This window comes from Labrus mixtus, chromosome 6, assembly GCF_963584025.1.
Source record: "Labrus mixtus chromosome 6, fLabMix1.1, whole genome shotgun sequence".
NCBI lineage: Eukaryota > Metazoa > Chordata > Actinopteri > Labriformes > Labridae > Labrus > Labrus mixtus.
This window is the reverse complement of record NC_083617.1, coordinates 17,655,390-17,680,325: the sequence shown is the minus strand read 5'-3', so window position 1 is coordinate 17,680,325 and position 24,936 is coordinate 17,655,390. Positions and strand designations below refer to the sequence as shown.

At 40.1% G+C, this 24,936-nt stretch overlaps 1 protein-coding gene across 2 annotated transcripts in view; it reads right to left on the bottom strand.

Annotated features, from left to right (window-relative positions):
- Positions 1-24,936, bottom strand: part of cdh11 (cadherin 11, type 2, OB-cadherin (osteoblast)) — a 94,478-nt gene that overhangs the window by 19,931 nt on the left and 49,611 nt on the right. For both annotated transcript variants that reach the window (XM_061040308.1, XM_061040307.1), the window contains 5 exons: positions 11,416-11,822; positions 10,314-10,453; positions 9,361-9,655; positions 6,836-6,955; positions 4,734-4,901 (listed from right to left, as the gene is read on the bottom strand). In XM_061040308.1, coding sequence (XP_060896291.1) covers positions 4,734-4,901; positions 6,836-6,955; positions 9,361-9,655; positions 10,314-10,453; positions 11,416-11,557 — 865 coding nt within the window. In that variant the 5' untranslated portion in view covers positions 11,558-11,822. The remainder of the gene's footprint in view (positions 1-4,733; positions 4,902-6,835; positions 6,956-9,360; positions 9,656-10,313; positions 10,454-11,415; positions 11,823-24,936) is intronic.

Genomic DNA, 24,936 nt, shown 5'->3' with positions numbered 1-24,936 from the left:
TTAAATAGTTTGGGAGACACATGGCTCTGTTTCTAAGGGGCCATTTTGATTCCAAAACAAACTCTGTTGTATAAGCCGATCAGACTTATTTATAAAATGACAAGTATACTGAGTGTTAGAGTCATTTATCCATGATTTGTACGTCTCCATGGTGTGTGTTAATTCGACTACAGTGACATCTACACCACTTAACTAATCGTAAATGGGAATTCTGTTGCTGTGTTGATTGCTGACAATATTCATGAAGAACAGTTTTCCTTAAAAATAGTTTGTATTCGGGCGCAGGTCGCCTCGTGCTTGGTGAGCTGCCCCATGTGCGGAGGCTGCGGTGCTCTAGGCAGGCTGCCCGAGTTTGAATCCAACCGGTGGCACCTTTCCTGCACGTCATTCTATTGTATTCATTGTATTCATATGCATGGTTTTTTTTGTTGTCTCTCACTGCTGCAACACTTGAATTTCCCCACTGGGGCTCAATAAAGAAATCTTATCTTATTTCCCACTCTCTCTCTCTCCATAATTTCTAACTCTATCCACTGTCCAGTCTCTTAATAAAGGCACAAAAAGCCCCAAACCATTCCAAAAAATTAAGTTTGTATTAATACATCAATAACGGTGATTGGCCTGCACGGAGGCAGATGTAATGTTGTGTGTGAGTTGGTTGAGTACATGTTGGCTTGCTTTCAATACACTTCCCACACCTTACTCATATTTTTACCTAAACGTGGAGGAGCGACTTCACATGAAAGAGTGAAGATGGATTTAACATCCCTGCAGTGATGCTGATGTACCTTTGGAATGGTAATACATCTTCTCAAGTCATGTCAGGGATTTGTTTTTGATTTAGATATATTATTTTCTTCTCTCGGTGATGAGAATAGACATCTTTGAAATGTATGCTAGAAGACACTGGAGGCAAATGATATGTGCAAATAGAATCCTGCATATGAGTGCTAAAGATCACCTTTCACAGCTTCAGATGTCTTTTATTACCTGCTTTGATCTGAACTGCTTCAGTACTTTGGCTGCTGACTATATTAACAGTATTTAACTAAACTATCCCTTTGATGTCAATCAAGTGAACGCTGAAATCACAGCAAGTTAGAGAAAAGTCTTTGGTTATTAGCCTTTCTTTCATTGCTCCTCCTGCGTGTGTCTATACTGTGGTGAAATTCGGGGGGTGGAGGGGCTAACGAAATATGATTGATAATGAGGTGAAAAAAGGAGGGGGGGGGGGGGATTACAGGGATAAGGGTACTGAGAAACACATGAAGACAGAGAGATCAAGTCTTGGAGTGAAAGAGAAAAAACACAACCGCGAGGATAAAATTGAAAAGCTGCTGGAAGATATGACAGGGGTTCACGCTGTGTGATATCTTTTTCTGTCTGGTTTTATCTCGTTCATTGTGTTCTCTCTCCCTGTATCTGTTTTAGTTTAGTCGCTTTTTCCTCCTGATTTTCTGTCTTGACTTGCTTATCTCATATCCCATTTTCTCTCTCTTTCCCTTTACCTCTCTGCTCTCTCTCTCTCTCACTCTGCCCAACTACTAAATAAGTAATCACTGTCCTCATTCACACCATCTGGGAGACTTTTCTTGCAGGTGTTTGTACTGCTTCCACTTTCTTTCTTTTTTTTTTATAACAAGGGTGCTCACCACGACAACATATTGCTTTTCCGTGTGCCGTCTTGTATCACAGATGCAAACTGCCAGTGATTTCACAGCTGATATTTCAGAGTGTTTCATGGCGGTACTTTGCAAACACTTATGGTAGATAATGTTTGGTCATAAAGCCTGTGTTTTGTCCTTGTTATCTCAGGTTTATGTCATACACTTTGGATATGGGGACAGGGAACAGAAGGGTGGCCATCCTACACCCACCAACCCACCTGCCCATCAACAAATGATTTTTCTCACATCCTGTTAGGTTGTCCCAATGGGTGTGTGTGTGGGGAAGGTAATGTTGGTCGTAAGTGGATGACATTTAAATAATGCACTGAATACAGCAATTTAGTTTTGAATATACAAGCTATGATCACATACTCTTTTATTTTTTCAATTACGACATTCAAGTCAAGGATTTGAGGCTGTTTAATACATTATGGATTATAATTGTGGGTGTGTGTTTGTCTGTGTGTGAACAGAACTGATGAATACATCATGCTTTCTCCTTCCTCAAGGACTACCCATCAGCACCAACCCATTCAGTAGCGTCTCCTTGACACATGTTTGATCATTTCCCTGAAGTTGTTCAGCTTCAATGTCTCATCTGCTCAGCAAATCACAACAGCACACTTGTTGAAATGTGTCCGTGTTGAGATGAAGAAACAACAAAACCACAAGGCGGTCGGGTTCAAATGTTAATATGTAGATACCTTTGCTTACAATTATTTTGTATTCCATATACGTGGAGAGAATAACAGTACACAAACATTATAATCCTTATATTCCCCCTTCTCATCTTCCTGCTGCTTTCTTTCCCACGTTCCCTCAAGCCCCTGATATCCTTGCACCCCCTTATACTTGCCCCATCGACTCTCTTTGTTACCAGAGAAATGTACTATCCATGTCTTAAGTAGGTCTGTTGTTACAGATGCAGCTCTCATCCATAATTTCAACATAGTGGTCTTGCCTTTGTTTACCCAGGCTGGGGATTGGTATTTATTTTGTCAGCAGACAAAAGGGGCAAACAAAGGTTGAATCGTCTCTCTCCCCTGAATTACCACAACGCATAAAGTATACAAATAAGTAAAGAATAATGGCACTGAGGGGGGGGCAAAGGAAATAATTCCCTCAATATTTCCCACCCCAACCAGAAATTTCCTCCAGAAATCTGCAACCCCTGGGCACTCCCAAACCATATGAAGAAAAGTGCCCATAATGTTATTGGTATTGGGATTGGTATTTCTAATGTTTTTTTTTTTTTGCCACCCCTCCTACCAACATGCGGAAGTGAAAGATGATTAAAAACACTTTTCAGTAAGATGCAGCAGGCCAGCACACCAACGACCCTTATACTTTCACCTGATGGAGAAACATACTCAAGGCAATCCTCCCTGAGAGTGTCAATAAACCGAACATTATCGTATGTATAACGTAATCATTTATGGTTAAGCTGTTGTTCTGGATTGAATTCAATTCTACGTGTGGTCCTGATTCAATGACAACCGTGTATGTTCCACTGTTATGAAGACGCACATGGAGCTCTGAAACAATGTGGATATTTCAGTATTTAACTTCCAAATATAAATCTCATACGTTCTAGAAACACTTCCTTTTTCCATCCGAGCATGGTTGCTCATAAAACTATGTTCCTCAAAAAACTCTCCTTTAAAATTCTGTCAAGCGGTTGTCAGTGTGTCATGGCCTACAGAATCGGACTTAAGCTTTGCATCGCGAGACACTGAAGCACTGTCAGCTTGCTGGAAAACACAGGAACTTAAGTGATGGTTTTGACAGCCGCTTTTTTTTTCTCTCCCTGCATCTCTCTGTCTTTTACATTACCTCCCCTTGCTGCTACTGCTCGTGTCTCTCTCTTTTCTCGCCTATTCAGCTTCTCCACAGGCTAAATCCTGAGCCCACTTCTCTGCTCTTCTCCCATCCTTTCCTGCAGCTACTAGTCTGAATCTCTGCCAGGAGTCACTTTGCTCAGAGCTGCAGGAAGGGAGGGGAGGGAGAACATGGAACAAGGGGGGTAAAAAAGGAGAACAGAGAAGCAGAAAGAAACTCCAGGACAGGGTGAAAGAAAAGATAAACAAATAGAGAGGAGTGGAGTGTTGGACTCTGACAGGAGACTGGCAGAAAAACACTCAGCGGTGCAAATATCTGCAGGTTGAGATTGTTCCTGTTTTTTATAGCTGAACCGTTAAGAGTTAATCTTTGGAACATTTGCTACCCAACATGTCTATCGCCCTCATGGTAAGAATTTGAAACTGTCATCAACATGTCTCCTGATTTCATGTCAGAGTTTGTGAAACAATCCACATAGGAGAAAAAAATAAATAAAAAGTTAGAGAGAGAGGCCACATCATTCTATCTACAACAAGCCAAACTGACTTTTTGTGTGATTTCTCTGCTTCATCCTACAACAAAGAAGAAGTTCAAAGACTGCGGAGTAGTACAGCGGTCTAAAAAATGTAGATATTGCACCAAAAAAATAGAAAGTTGTAAGATGTTATCTCATTTCACATCAAATATAAAGCTTTTGACAAATCCAGGCTAAATATTTTACCACTTTTTATTGCTCAGCAAATCAACAATTCAACAAACGTCCCAGGGAACAGACAGACAGACAGACAGACAGACAGACACACGCAGGAACACACAAACACACAAACACACACACACACACACACACACACACACACACACACACACACACACACACACACACACACACGCCGGAGGATATATTGAAGGGGCCAGTAAAGAAACTCAATAATTGATTTTTTAAGTAATCTCCTCTCCCTCCTTTAGTCACTAACTTCGTTTCTATATTGCTAGTTGGTGACATGTTTTCTGTGTTATATGCTCACACATGCATGCACACAGTACATGCAAAAAGATGTACACACAAGTAGTGGATTTACTTCTTCTAAATGTTGATATATGTTCTGCAGGAAAGTAAATGAGACTGTCGGGATGGAAGGATGTATACAGGCTTTAGTATGGCTGCATCCTGTAAAAGAACAGACACTTTAACTAAAGATCAGTGGGTCGCTTAGCGTTTCTACTCACTCTGTGGGAACTTTGGAGGGTTGTCGTTGACATCTGTCAGAGTGATTTTAACCTCGGTGGTCCCCGACAGTCCACCCATGTGACCACCCATGTCTTTGGCCTGGATGACGACATCGTACTCCTGGCGAGCCTCGCGGTCCATATTTGGCAGAGCGGTACGAATTATCCCTAAAAAGACAGATTTACCATGATTTTGTTATTTCACAGATCTTGATGTCATTTTATGGCTCCTTAAATTTTACAGCAACTATCCAATTTGTGCATTTGTCTTTAAGTATACTTGTGGACATTTGTATATGTACTGTATGTAGTGTAAATATATGATAGACACTATATACCTTTTGGATACAAGTATCTTGTGTTTTATTCCAAATATGTTAATAACATGTCATTCAGATGCAATTCAAACCCAATAGTTATTCACATAAAAAGAAGGCAATATTTTTCAAACTCTTATTTGAAAAACCTGGAGGTAAGCAAAATCTAACAATGTGATTTTATTTCAATAAGACAACTGCAGTTTGTTTGATCTGAAAAAAAAACCCCACATCATTACTCTTGGTTAGAAAAAATAATTTCAGCTTAACACGTGTGAAGTCTTACTTTTCTCCATTCCAAGCCCTAGTAATCTCTCCTATCTGTTTAATTCATCGCCGGCTGCTCTCTTTCCATCCCCCTCTTTCTTTCTCCATGTGTCTGGGAGTTGAGGCTTTCTACTGTCATATTATGCCAAGTGTGTGTGCATGTGTGTGTGACAGCAGGAAAAGCTGATAATCTCCAAACCAATTAGAAATGTGAGCTATGGATTTGAGCCAGTCAAATACCCAACACTGGTTTGATTGGCCAGATTTGCTCAGTCCAAATCTCTCTCCCTCTCTGTGCCCTAACCACTCTCTCTCTCTCTCTCTCTCTCTCTCTCTCTCTCTCTCTATAAACCAATTTCTCACTCTCCATCCCTGCCCTAACCTGTCTATTTCTCCTCGTCTTCACCCTGCCTGACCCAACATAGTTGTGTGTCTGCCCCTAACCTCTCTTCCTACATCCAATTTCTTCTTTTAATGCAAACCCAAATATTAGGCCAGGGCTTTGCAGAGACCAGGCTGAATGTCCTCTGGGGACCTCTTTTAACATCACTGCCTTCTTTTCCTCAAAGATTTTCAGTGGAAAGGACGTGCTGTAACGTGATCCCTGCAGGAGGCACTGCTTAGCTTTTTACATTAAGAGTGGTAGAGTGTAAAAATATGGCAGAAAGAAACAGTTTGTCGGTTTGATTTCAGCAACAAGCATAGCATAGTGCATAGTGAACACAGCTGCTCACCAGTTGTTGCCTTTAAAGTTGGGATACACAAACATGCCTGATTCATGTGAATACACTGCTAAAAAAAATGCATTTGACTTTATTATAATAACAGATTTTAGGACTGAGTTGAGTTTTTTTTATACAGGCTATATATATATTTGACATCTATGAAAAAGTAGATTGCCCAGTTAAGTTTGAACTAAAAAAATATTCATTGTCCTATCTGTTAGTTGGTCAAACGTAGCAGTTATCATTTTTTATATCACATAAGAAATATGTTATCATCACTGACATTTACATTTAAAACAGGCGCCACAGAAACAGCTGACAGGTTGCCAATGGTGACCTTTTTGAGAAAGTGTCATCCAGTTCATGGCCTCTGGTGGCCATCACTGGCAACCAATCTTTAACATTTAAAAATGAAGTATTCACAAGCGGCTAAGTACACACTTCAAACTCAATATTTTTTTTAATTAGTTGTATTACAGATATTTTTTGTAATTATACTGCAGACATGCACAGCACCCTACTCTGAAAAGCTGATGTCTTAAAAGCCCTTTAATCATTGTTATGGATTTCTTACTGGAAGTGACTCCAAAGGTGCAGCTTTTAGCCAAGAGAAGATTTGGCCCTCTGATTCCAAAGGTCCTGCAACCTGTATCTCTTAGACTGATTGAACCAGTATATGTGGATGTTGAGTGGTTGTATTGCATGTAGCATACTTGCAACCATGTGTGTGTTTTGTTCATATCTATAGGAGACACTACATCTTCGTGGTGCAGGGTTCAGTATGCAGCCTCACCTGTCTGCGACTCCACAGAGAAGTATGGTTGTCCTTGCAGGATGCTGTACACCAGCCTGGCACTGTTGCCATAGGTGGGGTCATCAGCATCTGTTGCTGTCACCTGCATCACTGATGTACCTGGAGGACAGACAGATAAGTCAGAAGATGACTCTCAGAGATTCGGTTCAAGAAAAGTTTGACAAACACGGTTGTCGCAGAGTGTGTTTGATTCAGCTGCCTGCACTGGCTGCATGGGCAGAGGGAAAGAAAAACACTCTCCCTTCTCTCAGACATTGCAGCTAAAATGCACCTGAGAGGCTCCTCTCAGCTTTCATTTCTCTACATTTCATCATTTCCGGGCGGAGACATCTACTCACCAGTTTTGGGGATTTACATGTTTTAAATAAAAAATATTTCCCCCATGCATTGACAAAATTGCACAACCCCTGGATTTATGAAACCATTTGAAAACCTTCAAATGTCCTAAAAAAATGGGTCATTCTCAAGCACAGACACTGAGCCGTTTGATAATGTGGTGTTTTCCTCTCCACAACAGTAATTTACTTCCAGTAGATATCCGTTAAATGGACTTGCAGTTAAGCTTCGCAAATAGGCCAAATAAATTAAATTTGCACAAGTGTGAAACACATTTGATTAACTTTGCATAATTGTTGAGATGTTCTTCTTCTCACAGATATTTACAAATGTACTTCTGTTCTGCGCTGATCTTGTCAGACCAGTTGATCAACTGCTAACCATCATCCCTAACTTGAAAGAAAAGTACTATTGGCAGCTGAGACCTACAGAGGTACACATGTTGTATCTTATCAACAGCAAAAACGATGGCAGTTTACAATGCCAAACATCGACACTGCCTGCAGGGCAAGTGTTACAGCCTGACTAATTCTATTTACAGAATGTTTTGTGTTTTACATGATGTTTTACATATCATTTAATCCCAATACATAAATATACCATCTGATATTATATTAACTCCTCAGATCAAGATACATTTTAGCCTCTGTTTTTCGGCTGTGAAATTCAACTCAGATGTCATTATTAGTATTTGGTGTAAAACATACTTTGATCAAATGTGCAACAGCAGAAGCCTTTCCCTTCATTACTTGGTAGATGAACATTAACATTTAGATTTGTAGTTGTGTACACAAGTTAAACATTATTTGCTGTGTAACATAAGGTCTACAGAAACAACATCTAAATATAGAATTGGCCATTGTTTAGTTCCATGTGTATGCTGTTTGGAGGTTTCCAGTTGCCCATAAGTGAACCACTCAATACAAAATCTGTTGGGAATAAAATGTTATCAAGTTTAATTAAACCGTGGTCTCATTGTGTGCAGATTAAATGACCAAGAATGCTCGTTTCAAAGAGAAGACTTTCTCTGTTCTGAATCTGAGTTCCATGGGGGAACATGGTCCTAGTTAGTCAGACTGCAGCCTTTCTTTCTGCTCTATGTTTTAGGATGAGGATGGCAACCAGCAGCCGCTCCCTGCCAGACTTCTGTATTCGGCTTTAGATGCAGATGGTAAGAAAAGCCTGAACAGAACTCATTCAGAGGTTCTTTCAGAAGTTCTTTTTTTCTTTTGGTCCAGTCCATTCACAGATTGGATTGCTCTGGCTTTCATGGTTTCAGGCAGAACCACTGCCAGTTTGGTTCATTCCAGGTCAGTCCTTAAGGGGTTGAATACTCTCAAAGACCACATAATATGTGAAAAGAACAATCTATCAAGATCAGAATCTCTAAGTTAGGGGACTTTAAAGAGACATGGTCAGAGCTGTTGCCAGTGCCAGGCTAGAGCAAAAAATATTTCCTTGCTTCTGTTTTTGGTTGAGTCATTATTTCCCCCTTTGGGTTCACGTAAAAAAAAAGAGGAAGAGAGAAAAAAGAAAAGGCTCTTTAGAGGTTGTTTTGCTGGCTAATGGAAGCGTCTGTTTCCCACTTCTCTGTCACTTCCAGTGGTCAGATTTCAGAGCTAATAAATAATGTATGAAAAAGGCTGTTTAGCAGACAAACAACACTGACGATGAACTCAATCAGTGAGTGCGTTGCCAAACGTCACTCAAAATGTAAAGGAGAGCTTCTTCAGCACTAAAAAGATGGAATTTGACCAGACCTCCTCAACTTTTGTCCTCAAATTAAATGTGATATTTGGACAGAAGTAAAACTGCTGATCAGTTTCCAGATTCCATTAAGAGTTTCACAAAGAGAATTTAAGACACTTTAAAATCTCTTTTTACCAATTAATTCTTCATCATCACTTTAGCTGTATGTATTGGGGTCTAAGATTTCCATCTTGGATTGGCAAAATATTTTATGAGTTATTTTATGGCATTTCATCATAATAATTATCTTCTTTACCACTTCTGTTCACTAAAAGATTAGCCTTTCTCTTTGGCATTTTACTTTCATCTCAAGAAAAACAGGATACGGAGAAATGACAAATACAATTAGAATTGGAATTTATTCAGTAATAATTTATTCAATAATTAATGGGTGTAATTAGTAATGGGATCAAACTCACCAACATTGGACATCTCAGGCACCCTGGCATAGTACGGCCCATGTAGAAACTCAGGAGGATTGTCGTTGATGTCCTGAACTTTCACGATGAACTCCGATGGAGGCTCCAGAGGTTTATTAGTGTCTCTGTCCACGGCCTGGGCTGTTAAAGTGTACTGGGCCTGCTCCTCCCGATCCAGAGTTTTTGTAGCGTGGATGTTACCTGTCTTGTCATCAATAACAAAGATGGTTCCCGCACCTTCTCCGGACAGGATATACTTGATGTTGCCTTTACCTAAGTCTACGTCTGAGTGGAGCTGAAGGAGAACGAGGGATGAGAAGAGAGTGAGAAAAAATGGAGGAGAAAAATGACAAAGATATACGTGTGGAGGAGGAGGATGTAATGAGTCTTAAAAACCTCTGGGGACAGACCGGCTTCTTTTCCTCAAACCTACAAATTAAAGGAGCCGAAAGACTGACGTTGACGGAAAGAGCATTTGCTGAGAGAGACAGGCCAACACTAATAAGTAAGAGATTTAAAACCCTGCCATGAAAAAAAAGAAGGATGCTCAACATTCAATTAAACCCTTGTTCTTCTTTTTACAGCCCCTCAGACTATGAAATATGACGCATTGTAAACATCATTTGTTGGTGGTTATGAAAGCCCCTGCTCGCTTTGACTGATGTTGTTTTTGTGGACGAGTCCCACCAATCATCTTCAGCCTGGGCTGTGAACATGACCTCTCTCTTTTTCCTATCTCTCGCTTCTTGACAAATGGGAAAAGCTCTTTCAAATCTGATTGGAAATGCTCTCGCTCTGCGTGCCCCCACTATGAATGTCGGTGGGGGTGAGTCAGACTTTTAATTGAACAGGAAGAACATTTTATGCTGTCATTTCGAGTTTAATCGTGATTGATAAAAAGAAGACAAGTTGATGGTTTAACGCTTAATGAAGTCATGCTTTATTTTACTCACCCTGCCCACCAGCACCGGGTCAGGTCCAGTGTACTCCTCAATGACGAAGAACTGATTCCAGACCCATCCTCGCTTGGACCTGTGGAGTACCTGTCCCTCCTTCCCTGCCCTCTGTCTGTGTCTGTGCAGTGACAAGTGATCTGCAAACACCAAACCAAACATCAGTACATTTCAGAAAAAAAAATGATGAAGCTAATTTTCTATTATTCTGTGTTGAATATATGAATAGTTATGACAAGTGCAAGTTTGTTTTTTTTCTACGTGGGTGGGAAGCAGTTGCCTCGTGCACAGACAGGGCCACGTTTGAATCATGGGTCACCAGCACGAATCCCAGCGGAGACAAAGTGGGTGGGTGGTGTGAAGGACACGTGCTTCAACAAGCAGTTTTTTAGGTGGTTCTTCGAGGGGCACTTAACCTCTGTTTGTTGCAGCACAACTTGTCTAACAGGGGACGCCTGTGGTTGTAGTAGCAGCCATGTGTGAACATCTTTACCCCTTTTCATAGTACAAGTAACAAAACTCCACTGCCATTATGCCCTAATGCCCCCTAATAGAGCTTGTGACTGACAGGCAACACCATGCAAAAAATAGGCATAACGTTTGTGTGCACACTCGAAAAAATTGTTTTATTTACCATTTCTGTCTCAACCAATTCCTACTTTAACTGCTACATTCAAGTATTTAAAATGTGTCATATTCACAAGTACATTTATTTCAATTATTAAAAGTAGCATAACAGTGTGGCAACGTTTATATTCCAAGCTAAACTCTTTAATAACTCAAAAAGAAGCTGAGTGTTCAAAGTCACAGCTTAAAGTACAGAAAGGTAGCCATTCACAGGTCAGTATTTTGGAATGGCCCCTGCGGTGGCTTATCAGATTTCAAGGTTGGTCCAGACTAACCCCCTGGGTCTGCCCCTGAATGCCAAACCATCTGTGCGTTAACAGGTTCAAATGGAAGTATTGAATTCAGAATTCAGAATGCATCGTTGGTACAATTTAAAGGGAAATTGTGTCGCCTATTTCAAGCTTGTTGCCATTGTTCTGGATTAGATATGTCGTGTGGAAAACACGTGTTATTGCAAATGTTGCTCTCATCATACCTGGATGTCTGTGTCTGTGGCCCCTTTGATCCAAAGAAGCATTCCCTCTCCTGGTCCCCAATGCGACGCTACAGAGTGCCGACACTCCCACCAACACCAGGAAGGCCCTCAGCAGTCCAAGGCCCTGTCTCTTCATTGTCATCTTGCCCCAAACTTAGCAACCGTGCACGTCACTACTGCCCCCTACTTTCTGGTTTCCTCTCAGTGGAGCCCTGCTCCCACTGAGGTGGTATCCTGGTTTGGCTAATGAAATGCTGCTGATGAACTTCCTAGTTCATTAGCTGAAATCAGGGCTTGTTGGTGCAGATTCTCATCACCACGTTACTGCCTTCTTTCTCCTTGTTTTTCTTTCTCTTCTTCTTCTCTCTCTCAGGTCTTTCACTCCCTCGCTCCTCTTGTCACAGAGCCTAAAAAAAGAGCAGAGGAAAAAGCTGATTTGTCAGTAGCAGTCATAACAACGAAAATGTGCTTTAGAACAACGTAATTAAGCAAATTTAGATTCAATGTGATTAAACTTTCCTTTTGCAGACAAATCAATCTTTGTTAAAATGATGAATTTAACACTGACAGAAAAAACAACATAAACAGTTCAGTAATCATTCATGCCTGTCTGTTTCAGAGCAGGATGTTAATTGACTGCAGTTGAGGATCTGACTTCTTAAATAGTTGTTGTGTTGATTAGGACATTGTACTAATTACCCAGATGACGCTGTCTGAAAACTCATTAGCTTTAATTCAATTAGACGCAGACTGATTCAGTGTGGGAGGTACAGCTCTAAACAACACCAGATCGTTGAATCGCTCTGTTCACAGCCCTTTCAAACACGATTAAAATAATGAAAAGCAAACACAGGGCTATATCAAAGTCATAAAAAGACAATATGGTGTCATTCTATCTCAGACTCGTTTAAATCTTTCTGTTTCAGTCGGATCTTTTGAACATCCCTTTCATCATCACTGCGATGATTCAAGCATCTTTGCCTTCGCTGTGAATGAATCAGCAGGATGAAAATGACATTTGATCCGTCAAAAAATTCAATGTGTCCGTCAAAAGAAGCAGGAAAAAGTCTGCTCATTGCAAGAAACTTTAGATAAATGTGCACTTGAGGCACAATGAAGTGCCTCAAGTGCAGTTCTGGCTAAAAACTTTTGGCATTTCGACATGCTTAGTTGATTTTATGAGAGGAATGAAGGCATGAATCACCTGCTGCCAAGTACATTAAATACAATCTGAAGGTGATGAGGCCTCATGCAGTCAGCCATGATGAATTTCAAACAGAACAAACACACATGGTTCTTAGGGCGCACTCATTATATGGCAATCTGTACCATGCTTCCCCCCCGAAAGTCCAGTTCATTTGACTAGTGTGAGTGCTCCGATCCGTGCAATCGTGCTTAAAAACGGTACGGGACAACTTTGCCTGGTGTGAGTGCGCCCTTAGTGTTAGCTTTAAGTACCATTAGGCACCGTCATTTTATAATCAGTCCTTCAAAAATCAACGCCAACGGTTTTTCAGATGTAATACCCTTATGTGTGTACTCTAGTTAATATTTTCTTATCATCAAACTCCTTTATTTTCAAAAAGTTATGCACATTTCTAACAAGTTTGTTTTATTTCTATTCATACTGCCTTGCAAAAACAACACATAATTACCTTATAGTGCCTGATTACACTCCAAGAAATAAAGCCACACTATCGACTCACACACCTATGTAAGATATCTCTTCTCAGCCCAACCCAGCGCTTATAGATGATCAATACACCATTTGCACACAGCTGCCTCTCCAATGACCCTCCATTATGGCACCTGACATGCTTCACGAGATATTTGGTACTCACACACAGATCCTTCATGTTACTCACAAAGACCTTAAGTGCCTCTCACTTAAGAGCCAGACAAGCCAGGCAAGAATGGCCTAATTAGACCTCAAAATAATTGTGCCTAAGCTGTTAGTGTTGCTGAAGCCTTCCACACATGTAAGTAGCAAACGCTGAAAGTTTCAGATCAAGTCCTTTTACGTCTGCGACTAATTAGCCCGAGTAGCTGTATATGTGTAGATGTAATCACTGATAGTATAAGTCTCAAAGATTTGTCTTTTTAATTTCCTTTTTGTACCTTTTATTCCACCATACTTTTCTGTTCTTTGCCTCTTCCAAATAGGTAGACTGTGTGTGGGTGTGTGTGTGTGTGTGTGTGTGTGTGTGTTTAATATTCAATAGCTCAACAGATGAGAAAACTCCCTCAGGGCTCATTGGCTCCTGTTGACCACATGACCAGCCAAGCTGGAAGTGTTGATAGTTAATCCCATGTCGGCTCATCATTCGGTTAATTATCCTTGAGTCTTAAATGATTGATGCTCATATCTGGTTGTGTTCTTGTTTGGGTGTGTGTGCTTCCTCCTGCCTATTGTTTATACGTTACATTTTTAGTATCCAGCTCGTCATTTTTCTTACCTCTACAGTAAGGTTTAATCAAGGAAAAAAATTATCGCATTGAATAGAAGTTGGTGAAGATGGGAAGAAGATTAAATTGTGTAAAGTGAATGTGTTCTTTTTCGAATTTCGAGTTAGTTAGCCTAGAGGTTGCGCACAATTTACAGAGGCTACAGTTCTCAAAGCGGGTGGCCCGGGTTCGAGTCCGACCTGATGCTCCTTTCCTGCGTGTCATTCCCCATCTCTTCACCAATTTCCTTCTCTTTCCACTGTTATTTTTTGTGTGTGGCAAATTTGATGAGAAACTTAAGATTAACTCAAGAGAATAACTCAGGAATCTTTTTTTTTTTTTTTTTGAGGTTGGTTGTCGCTCTCAGGTGAAGCCGCTTGCTTCAGAGTGAGCTTTAACTTCAAAAGAACTTTAAAAAAAAAAAAAAAAAAAAGCTAGAAACCAAAACAATTATGAACCCTGGTGTGCACTTGTTGTGCAAAGGAGCTGAAAGCTGCTCGGCTGTGTCTATTAACAGCCTCTCTCCATCCGTCATCTATGTGTCAAATGAAGTGGCTGCTTTAATTAACAAGCAAAAAAATAAAGCAAGTCAAAAATAAATTGCTTTCACTGGGAAAAAAAAATCTGATACCCTGCGACCGGTCATCTGCTATCTGTCTCACAAACTGTCAAGTCAAAGTCATGAAAACGCAGCAATAACAAAACAGATTGATAGCAGCGTAAGAATGACAGCTCAGAATAAAAAAATCTGAAATATTCAGTGTGACTGTGAATGTGATTTGCGTGACTTGCTTGATGACGATGAAATGACCCTGCTGTCGAATTAAAACAAAGCAGTTCTTGGAAAATCATTTCCTCTTACCAAGATAGGAAATTAACAAAACAGATTAAATATCCTGTCTATCCAGTCGACTTCTTATATCATTGAAGGAGGATTCTCTGATTCACTTTGATGTGTTTTTTTAGGCCTATATACCTTTCTCTAACATCCCTATTGGCTGAGAGAGCTTAACAAAGAGAGAGAGAGAGAGAGAGAGAGAGAGAGAGAGAGAGAGAGAGAGAGAGAGAGAGAGAGGCAACACAGAAACAGACAGTGATAATGACTCCCCGGGGCGAGCATGCCTTTTGGCCAGACCGCTTCCTCTGTCTGAATACATGACTCAAGAGTCACATTAGAATAGCCCACAGCATATTTAAGTGTGTGTGTGTGTGTGTGCTCTGTGCCCTTACTCCCTTGGGCTCGTAGCAAAGCTGTGAATCCATGACTCAAGTGTTGGATTTGACTACTGTGATTCATTGGCTAACATTAGACCCACACTATGTGTGAGCGTGAGTTTGTGTGTGTGTCGAACAGGTCAGAGCAGCAGGGCAGAAAAAAAGATCCAGCTTGACATGCCCCGTCGGCAGAAATATTTTCACATTATTTTCACACTAACTGACGACTCGTGTGTATATTGGATTATGAAAAGCTATAGGCGTTAATGGAAAAAGGGAACTTTTTATAGTTTGACAAACGGTTGGAGGAACCTCGCTGCTGTTTTCTTTTCACCCTGCAAAAACTGGAAACTGTTTTAGTTTAAGAATGAAACACGAAGAAGGACTTATTTCACTGCTATTTCTTAGATGGTCTTTTAAAAAAAAAAAAAAAAAAGTTTAACAGTGATTAAAGCCAGGCGTAAGTGGACGGTGTTTGGTCAGACAAGTCAATACAACATCAGCAACTGCCATCTTCTTCAATCAATCAATCAAACTTTATTTATACGGCACCTTTCAGATAAATGAAATTGCAGTTCAAAGTGCTTTACAAGAGTGCAGAAAAGTTATTGACGAAAAAGTAGTTTCTAAAATCATTTAGAGACAGAGACTAGTGTAAAAAGTGTAAAAGGTTTTAAAAGAAGCTCAACAAATGGACTGAAAGCACTTATATGGGTGATCATAGTTCTTCATTCAAAAAGACCTTTAAAACATTTCTTTAGTCATACAACCAAGGACGCAGAAAAGCACACAGCACATGCCGTGTAATATTATCTTGTTGATATAAGTAGCATGAACTGCAATACAATAACGCAGGCCATCTTACTTTAATGTTATTGGCCAGTTTAGTGTTCCCTTTATGTGTGGTTAAGTGCGTTCACTGCTTCTTCTTTTATATGTACAGTATGAGATACCATATACTGTATAGTCAGCTGGTTGTTATCACAGAATGAAAAAAGTGTAGTTTTGTTTCAGTTGGAATGGAGGAGACCTGAGGGACCATGAAGAAAGCGACTGCCTAATCCAAGAGGTAGACAGTGTTACAGAGAAGGTTAGAAAATATTTTATGCTGTACTGTGAGTATGACTTGTTTTGTTTCCAAGGTCCAACTGGTGTAATTATTTTATTTAATAAAAAGGGCTTAAGCTCATTTTTTATTTTTTTTAAATATTGCAATAGATATTGTGGACTTGATATTATCATATTGTGAAATTTGGATATTGTAACATCCCCCGTGAGTAATGTACTCTGATTTAGTTCTCATAATTGTTAGTTCTCATTTTCTAATATTGACTAACAGTTAAGTATTGCAATCACATCTGTAAAGTCTCTCATCTTTCCCTGTTATGATTTGAAACACAATGATCAGCACACAGTCCTCATTATGTGGAACATTCAAAGGATGGCTGCTCTTAGGTAGGTAAATACAGTTCACTCTTCTTCATTGTAAAGCTCTCTTTCTTCTTCTTTTTCTTCTCTCCGCGGCTGTGCCTCTTCATCAGAGTAGCTGTAACAGCTAGCTGGCTGCAATCCTTGTGATAAAGTCCAGAACAAAAAGAGAGCGCATATGACCGTATCAACTACTGTGAATTTTGGGGACAATTTCTCTTTCTACTTACAGCTTTCTTTCTTGGTGAGTTTCCTATAATGTGTCCGTTTAGGCTTACACCAGTCGATATATTATGATTGTATTATCTACGGATGAACAATTGGATGTGTATGGTTCAAAATCTTAGTAGTGTATCGGCTTTCCTGGTTTCTGTTTCAATTATCCCTCTTATAGATTGAAACACTAACAGTTAATATATATAATAAAAACAATAAAAATAACTTTAAGGTCAAAATGTTACTTGGAAAATGTGACAAAGCTGATTCTTGAAATTTGATTCAGATCATTTAAACATCTGTTAATCCTTTGACTCATACCCAGACCGTCTCAGACGTGGGAGTCTGGTCTCTAAGTCTCGACCATAGAACAACAACAAAACTGCTATGCTCACTCTTTTCTTTCTATGACTCCCAACCCGTCTACGTTTCTCTCTATCCCTTCATCTTGCTGTCTCTTAGCTCTCTCTCTCTCTTTCGGTCTGGACAACCCCTCTACCTCCTATGTGAGGCCAAAACTCCAACAGCAGCATTAAAACAACATCAGAAATGTCTGAAACTATTCAGAGAAAGAAAAAAAATAGCAGACTTGACCCTGCTTTCTCACCCCCCCCCCCCCCCCCCCCCCCCCAACCCCCACCACCCTCTCTGCTCTCCCAGCTTCTCTCTCTAGGGCTCAGTAGCAATAAAGGTGATTCATTCATATACCAATGTGATATATGTCGCCGTCTGTCTTGGCCCACTGTGTAGCTGCCTCTGTGTGTCTTTTCATACGTTTCCCTCCTGTCTGCACACATTGCCTGAGCCAGAGCGGTGGAGGCGAACAATGGCCTCCCTGTACCTTGTCTGCACAATGTCTACAAAAGAAGCAATACATGAGAATTGAGAAAAGGTTCATATGTTGTGCAGCCTCTTTACTTCTGACATAGCAGTATGTTGTCAACAAAGAAAACCCTGCTGTGTGATATGGCCTTTGCTTGTGGTCTTTGAAGAGATTTTGATCCACAAAGCTGGCAGGGTTAAAGAGGGGAATGATACAAAGTCCTATGTTAGGATAACGATTGTTGACCATAAACACTGAAAGGGGGACTTTTTGACAATGATCATCTCTGATTGGAGTTTTAACACATCATGGTTGACCTGACTTCCCTTCAATTCAAACACTGACTCATATTGGACAAGTTACGCTTCTGCATTGACCGGAGTGAACTTCAACTGTCCCCGCTAGCCAGGATACTAAAGGATTATATTTGAATTAGCTCAGTGCATAACATGAGCATTGAGTGGGTATAAAATGTGTTGTTTGTTCCCAAAGCGCAGCCCGAAAGCGACATGAGTCCCTTCTGTGTTCTCACATACACTGTATCACCGTTTGTTCCTGACACGTTGGAGTCACCAGGCGCGCTGCTGACTGTGTTCTGAGAAGAACCAAGATGGCAGAACAGCAGAGACTTTGGGGCTTGAGTTTGGACAAGACGCCGATTTGGAAAGAAAATATATCTTCTTAAAGTTGAGTTTTTAATGAACGCATCAGATCTCAAAGCACTCTCTCTTCTAAGCTTTTATGAGAATCGCTTAAACTGTCAACATGAATGTGACCAGTTTGGGCTTAACTAAAGATTTTCCCTATCATTGTTGTGACTATATTATTTGTTTGTCTCACAAATGTCAAAGAAAATGTGCAAAATTGCCATTTCATATAGTATCGAGCCTGGAGCCAGCATCTACAAATAGGTTATTTTATCCAACCCACCATCAGACACTCCATTGATTATAATGAATGACAAAGAGGAGCAGCAAGTGCTTACCTTTAAGAAGTTGGAAACATCAAATAATTGGCATATTTGCTTGAGAAATATCCCAAACCTTAAATGATTAAAACAGTTGTCATTTATTTTCCTTACATTTACTAATCCCCTAAGAGACTCATTACTCAACTCTATGATGGGTTTAATCTCTTGCTAGAAGAGATACAATCAAAGACACCACACCTTAGACACACTGCCAGGACCAAACTCTTAAGAGTTCTCTCACACAGGAGCTTCTAGCCCCCCAGGACCCCTCTTTAACACCAAACACTATTCCAACCAGATGTGGTATTTTCCCCATATTTATTTGAGGATGAGAGATCGGGTCATGTGAGGTTTAAAATGAGATTTTCTGTGACTGTAGAAATCAATTCCGCCTTTCCAGAACAAATCCCAGAGCTACTCTGCTGTAGACCCAAAGCTGCAGACTGTTAGTTTTCCTTTTTTTCTCTCTTTTAGTTCCTTCAAGCAACATGTTCTGCAAGGGCGGTATTTAACAAGAAGAGCAATGGATAAAGTGAAAAAAACCTTTAAGTGGAAGAGGACGGAGGAAGAAGAAAATGTATCTTTAAGTTAACACATACGTTCCAGAAGTTGCAAAGATGTAACCATTAATTGTCATCATAATTGTTGTTAAGAGAAAAGTGATAACATGCAAATGAAGGACACCGGAGTGAGCGATTGAAAAGACAGAGTTTGGACACACTGAACTCAAAGACATGCGGATGAGCAGAGTCGGTGTATTAAAGTTCACTTTGGGTGTCTCGTTTCGGTGGCCGGCTCTTTGCGGTCTGTTAAAAGCTTAAAAACAGAGCAGCGCTGAAAACAGACACCCAGCATTTAGCTCACACCACGAAACCTGAGGCTTAATTTGCCTTTCAATTAGAGGAACTAATAGGCTTGAATGTGTGTGTGTGTGTGTGTGTGTGTGTGTGTGTGTGTGTGTGTGTGTGTGTGTGTGTGTGTGTGTGTGTATGTGTGTGTGTGTGTGTCTGTGTGTGTGTGTGTGTGTGTGTGTGTGTGTGTGTGTGTGTCTGTGTGTCTGTGTGTGTGTGCTGAAGCGATTACCATGAAATATGTGCGAAGCTTTCTCAGCATTTGCCAGAATAGACGAATAGACACACACACACTCACACACACACACACACACACACACACACACACACAAATACACATACACGCACATACACACTAGCTCAAAGTTAATGGGAAGTTAGTCTTTGCAGGGTGTTTGTGTGAGCCTACAAGATCCAATATCTGCTACGCACACACACACACACACACACAAACACACAAAAACACACACACAAAAACAATTTGTCAATTTGTTCATCCATAATAATCCTATCTTAACATAATTAGTGTATTTTAACATGAATTAAAATCAAAAACGGAATGTTCTGGGACTGGTTACTGTCCACAACATGTTATAATATTATACCCATTACAACATTAGATATCTTTTTCAATACACTTTCTTTTTTTTTATGAACGCTGCCAGCTCAAAGAAGTCCAGCAAATTATTCAGGGTCTGCATTTAGTATCTGCACTTAATCTAAGAAGTAAGTTGTAAGTTAACAAGATAAAGTCCAGAGTGCACACTGTACACAGAAAAGAAAATGCTGAAAGGGTGTATAGATGGTAGCATTAGTCAGAAACAAATCCTGTCATCTTTCCTCCATCCGTCTGAAGGTAATGTACTTCGTGTCACGGAGCTTTGATAGCTTTTTGATGGAGAGAACAGTCTGAAGAGGATCGGTTTCAGCGGCGAAGCAGATCTGTTTCCTCTTGGGAAACACAAAAAGCATCATTTGATGCCCTTGTAGAGGAGGGGGCAGGGTTATCCAAATTGAATGTGGACTGACTTAGCTTGGAAGCTGTAAACGCAAATTGGCGAGTAGCGTTCAGAGGAACAGTTGGGAAGCAGGTCAATGATTTCAGATAAAGAGTCGAATAGACGCTTCCCACAGGAACAAGTGAGCTGCAGGAGATAAAGTGTCTGTTCCTTTCTTTACACCTATTTCTAACAATTTTCTGTTTGGTGTTTATTAAAGGTGGTGGCATATTTTTATTTTTATTCAGGGCAATTTAAGAAAACAGTCTATAATGAAAGCATTTATCTTTGAAGGCTTTTTGCTGTGTATCAGTATCATTTATCTGTTTCAATACAGATTAACAAATTTAATTCAAAAGATTTTGAAGAACAATTACTTCAATCACAGTAAAAGTTACTACAACTTAGAGAAAAAGTACCGTGGAACTTCGACAACAAAAAAAGTTGTGGCATGTTGTGTTCATTCAGGGATGCTAAATAAACACAGCTGATAATGAAATAGACAAACAATGAGCAGAAACTTCGCCTCATTAACGCTGCCATTGTTGTGTTGGGGAAGACTAATTCACACTCAGGAGCTAAATGATTTGGCTAAAAGCACTTCACTTCATTACATAAAAAAAAAATTACATGTGTGGCTTTGTTTCACGTTTGCGTGGTTTGATTAACTTCCCAATTAGTGAGAATCACTCTAATTTGTATGGAAATAAAATGCAGTTTGTAGTGAATTATGGACACTCCAAACAATTCTTTCTGCTAATCAGACGGCTTTTAAAAATCCTTCTGTGAACATGTGATGTGACTTTTGAGTATATTATTTAGACACTATGCTTCACTGTCTCTATCACCGTGACCATTGAACGCTATCTCACACTTTCATGTCATGCATTTAAACAAAAGGAGATCAACTGCATGACAAAATAAGTATTTAAGATATAGAGAAAGGTGCTATTGTGTTAGCATCAGTCATGGAAATTAGGAGTCGTACCTCACCAATTACAAGTTGTTGTTTTTTTGCAGTGACGGGAGAATTTGCTCAACCTACAAGTCAAGGGGGCAGGTAAATTAAAGTAATGAAACAGAGTGGTTTGTGACAACAATCAGCGTAAATTAGAATCCCGATCTCCTGCTTGTTCCGCTCTGACTTGATGAGCAGAGACAGGCAGTCCTAAATGAGGCCCACAGGGCTCTGCCCCTCCTCATGGCATTGTGGTCAATGATAAGACTGAGAACCTATACAGACAGTGACAGACTGTGTGCTTAGGTGTTTCACTATGTGTCTCTTTGGACAGCATGGATTAGCGACTGGTAGATTTATGAATCCACCAGTCACAGTGGAAGGAAGGAGAAAAGGTTGATTTCCAACCCTGGTTTGCATGGTAAAAATTCTAAATGAATACAATTTTAAAAACTCTTCTGCGCTCATTTTAAGGTAAAAATTTAAAGTTTTGTAACAGAGATGAAAGTTTTCTTCATTGTAGAAGTCATACAAAATGCAAACTGGTACAGTCATCGTCCTTCCATATAAGCTCGGACTATAACATTTGACGAAAAAACTTGTTTTCAATAAATTAAAACGTAATGAAAAAAAAAAAAAATCAACAATTCCATTACTGTAGTGTGACTCTTTCAGCGGGGAGCCTCGCTCTGCCGTTCCTGATTGGCTTTTTAATTTGTGAGGAAATCCTCTGGGATGAAAACAAGTTGACGACCAAACCAATCAGCCCTCTGTGTTCCTCCAAATGAGCCGCCCCGAACAGACAGTGAAAACAACGGGCGAGCTGACGAGATACAGTTAAGCTGGAGGCGAAACAATGTAGCGCCAATTAGCCTGCTGACCGCTGTTTATTGGCTGTTGGCTTATATTGGAATGCCCCTTTCAATGGCTTTAAATTTGTGGCTATTAGGCTTTTCACTCAGGACAATTGGAACGATGAACTCTACATTAGGGGACGTTTGCGGTTAATTACGGCGAGTAATCTCCGAAATGGGCAACACTAAAATTAAAAGTGTGATAATTAAAAAAAGGGTGATGTTATGAACTGACTTGCTCTAACGACGATGTAAAAATGGACTTGAATGGAAAGTTTAGTAGAGGCCGCTCTTAATTAAGCAGCACTTTAATTGTCCATTTCTATTCGGCTCTGTCCTTCTCTTTCTTTCTTTCTTTCTGTAGTGAGTCTGTTTGTCCTTCTCCCTCTCTCTCTCTCTCTCTCTCTCTATATATATATATATATATCCCTCGTCTTTCTTCTCGCCTCTTTTCCTGTCACAGTCCAGTGGGATCCCTCATAGCAATTATAGCTTTGCATTACAGTGTTTGAATGACTCTGTAATTACTGCGAAATACTTTTAGAATGTACTTAGGACTGGAAAATGAATATGGATAATCATATGGTGCAGCAGAACATCACACAGTTGTATTTTTTTTAAAAATTATTGTTTATCATATTTCACTTCTTATCCCTCTCTTTGAGGAACTGGCGCGTGAACCTCTGATGCAGCCAGGCTTTTTTCTGCTTTTACATAATTTTAGATGTGGATTGCAATTTTGAAGATTTGAATTACTGACAGTTGATAAGAGTTCCTGCAGCCTCTGAAAGTAAAGTACTTTTTTGTTCAGTGAACAAATAAACATTTGTACATTCCAGTAAAAAAGTTTTAATCAAAGATTGCAACAGATTTTTTTTAAATATGGTGTCAATACTGCAGAGCTCAAATACATCAATGTTTTCTTAGGTAATGGATGAAGTTCTTTATATTCCAACATATTAAGGACATCTGCAGGGGTCCAGAGTTCACACTCACACTCACTTTGTCACCAGATCATGACACTGTGTCTGCAACTTTTGATCTCACAGATGGCGTCAGAGACGGATGACTACACCACAAGACTCGCAAAGACAAACACACAGAGGGAAAAAAAGCTGCTGCTTAATCAGAAAAACAGACACAAACACACAATTCCTGGAATCGAAATGGGAGAAGGGGGAAAGTTATAGGAGTGTATGCTATGGAAAAGAAAGCAAAACCTGAGACCCGCTATGCCTCCTGATTACTGTCTTACTCATTCCATTTTTGTGTGTGTGTGTGTATGTGTGTGTGTGTGTGTGCATGTATGTATGTGTATGTGTGTGCGTGTTTTATGTGTGTGTTTTGTGTGGGGGTTTTAAGTGTGTGGTTTTGGTCTATAGCCCCTAAGGGAGGGGCAGAAGGAGCGAGGTGGGGGATGCAGGAAATGGCGGCGTCTGGGATTGATTTGAGGCTAAAGGAAAAATAAAATAGCTGAGATTCTTAAAGGCTCGGGGAGCGGGGACAGACGACCACAAAGAAATGAAGAAAGGTAGGAGAGAGGGAATGAGAGGCCACACAACCACAAGAAGAAATGGGGGAAAATCAAATATAAAGAACGGTTTATACTGCTACAATCAAGTCTGTGAGATCACAATAAGTACAATGTGGCACAATGTAGCACCAGGTTTTGTTAAATCTTCTCTTTGATTTGTCCAATTCCAGAATATCAACTTTAGCACTCTTTTTTTACAGCTCAGACTGTCAATGCAGCCAGTAGGCTCTTGTTTTTTGGATTTGTTTTTTCCAGGAAATAAGCACACCGGTAGACAAATGCAACTTCAATTTTGTTCAATTAGACAATCTACACCAATGACAGCATGATGACATTTAACACCCTGAAACCCCATTAAGCCATAGACCTTATTTGAGACATCTAACCCAAAACCCATTCAAAAGACATATAAACCGGGGCACCGGTGGCACAGTGGTTAGTGCGCTTGCCCCATGCATGAAGGCTGTGGTCCTCCAAGCGGGCGGCCCGGGTCTGAGCCCAACCTGTGGCTCCCCTCCCGCATGTCATTCCCCACTCTCCCTCTCCCTGCTTTCCAGCTCTATCCACTGTCCTATGTCTCCAGTAAAGGCACAAAAAGCCAAACAATTATTTGTCATTGAGTATCAGGACTGTTTCACAAGAGCGTAATATGAAACTGTAGCAACTAATATCAAGAACAGGTGTGTTCTTCATATATATATATACAAATACATTTATGTAGAAAATTCAGAGAATTTCTGTAAAAAGTGGATTTAAAAAAAACAAGCAATAAAAATTAAAGTTTTCTGGTTTCGAATGTCCTGAATTTTACAACCTTCAGTACTTGGACAGTAACAGTAGAGAGGTCAAAGGTTAAAGTTTGACTGAAGCGATGTCAAGAGGGGGCTTTAACGGAACAACATGACGCATCAGTTTCTCCTTCTGTAAAAACTCCACTTGTTCAGACCTGCAAAACTAAATCACATGAATAATGAATTAACCTTCAGATTAGCCATTTTTTCCTTGTAAAGTGTAAAAGCTGTGAATCACCACACTGCAGAGGGCCAGTGAATGTCCCATTAACCGATCAGCAGGAAGCTCGTTCATCTTATTAGCAAAGCTCGTTAAAAGCGACCACAACACTGATGAGCGCTGTTGTGTGTTATTGGCCCCATGCAGCAGTAAACACAGCTGCCAAACCGCAGCAGACGGAGAAGAAAGAAGCAGGTGAAGAGAATTTATGCTGCCTT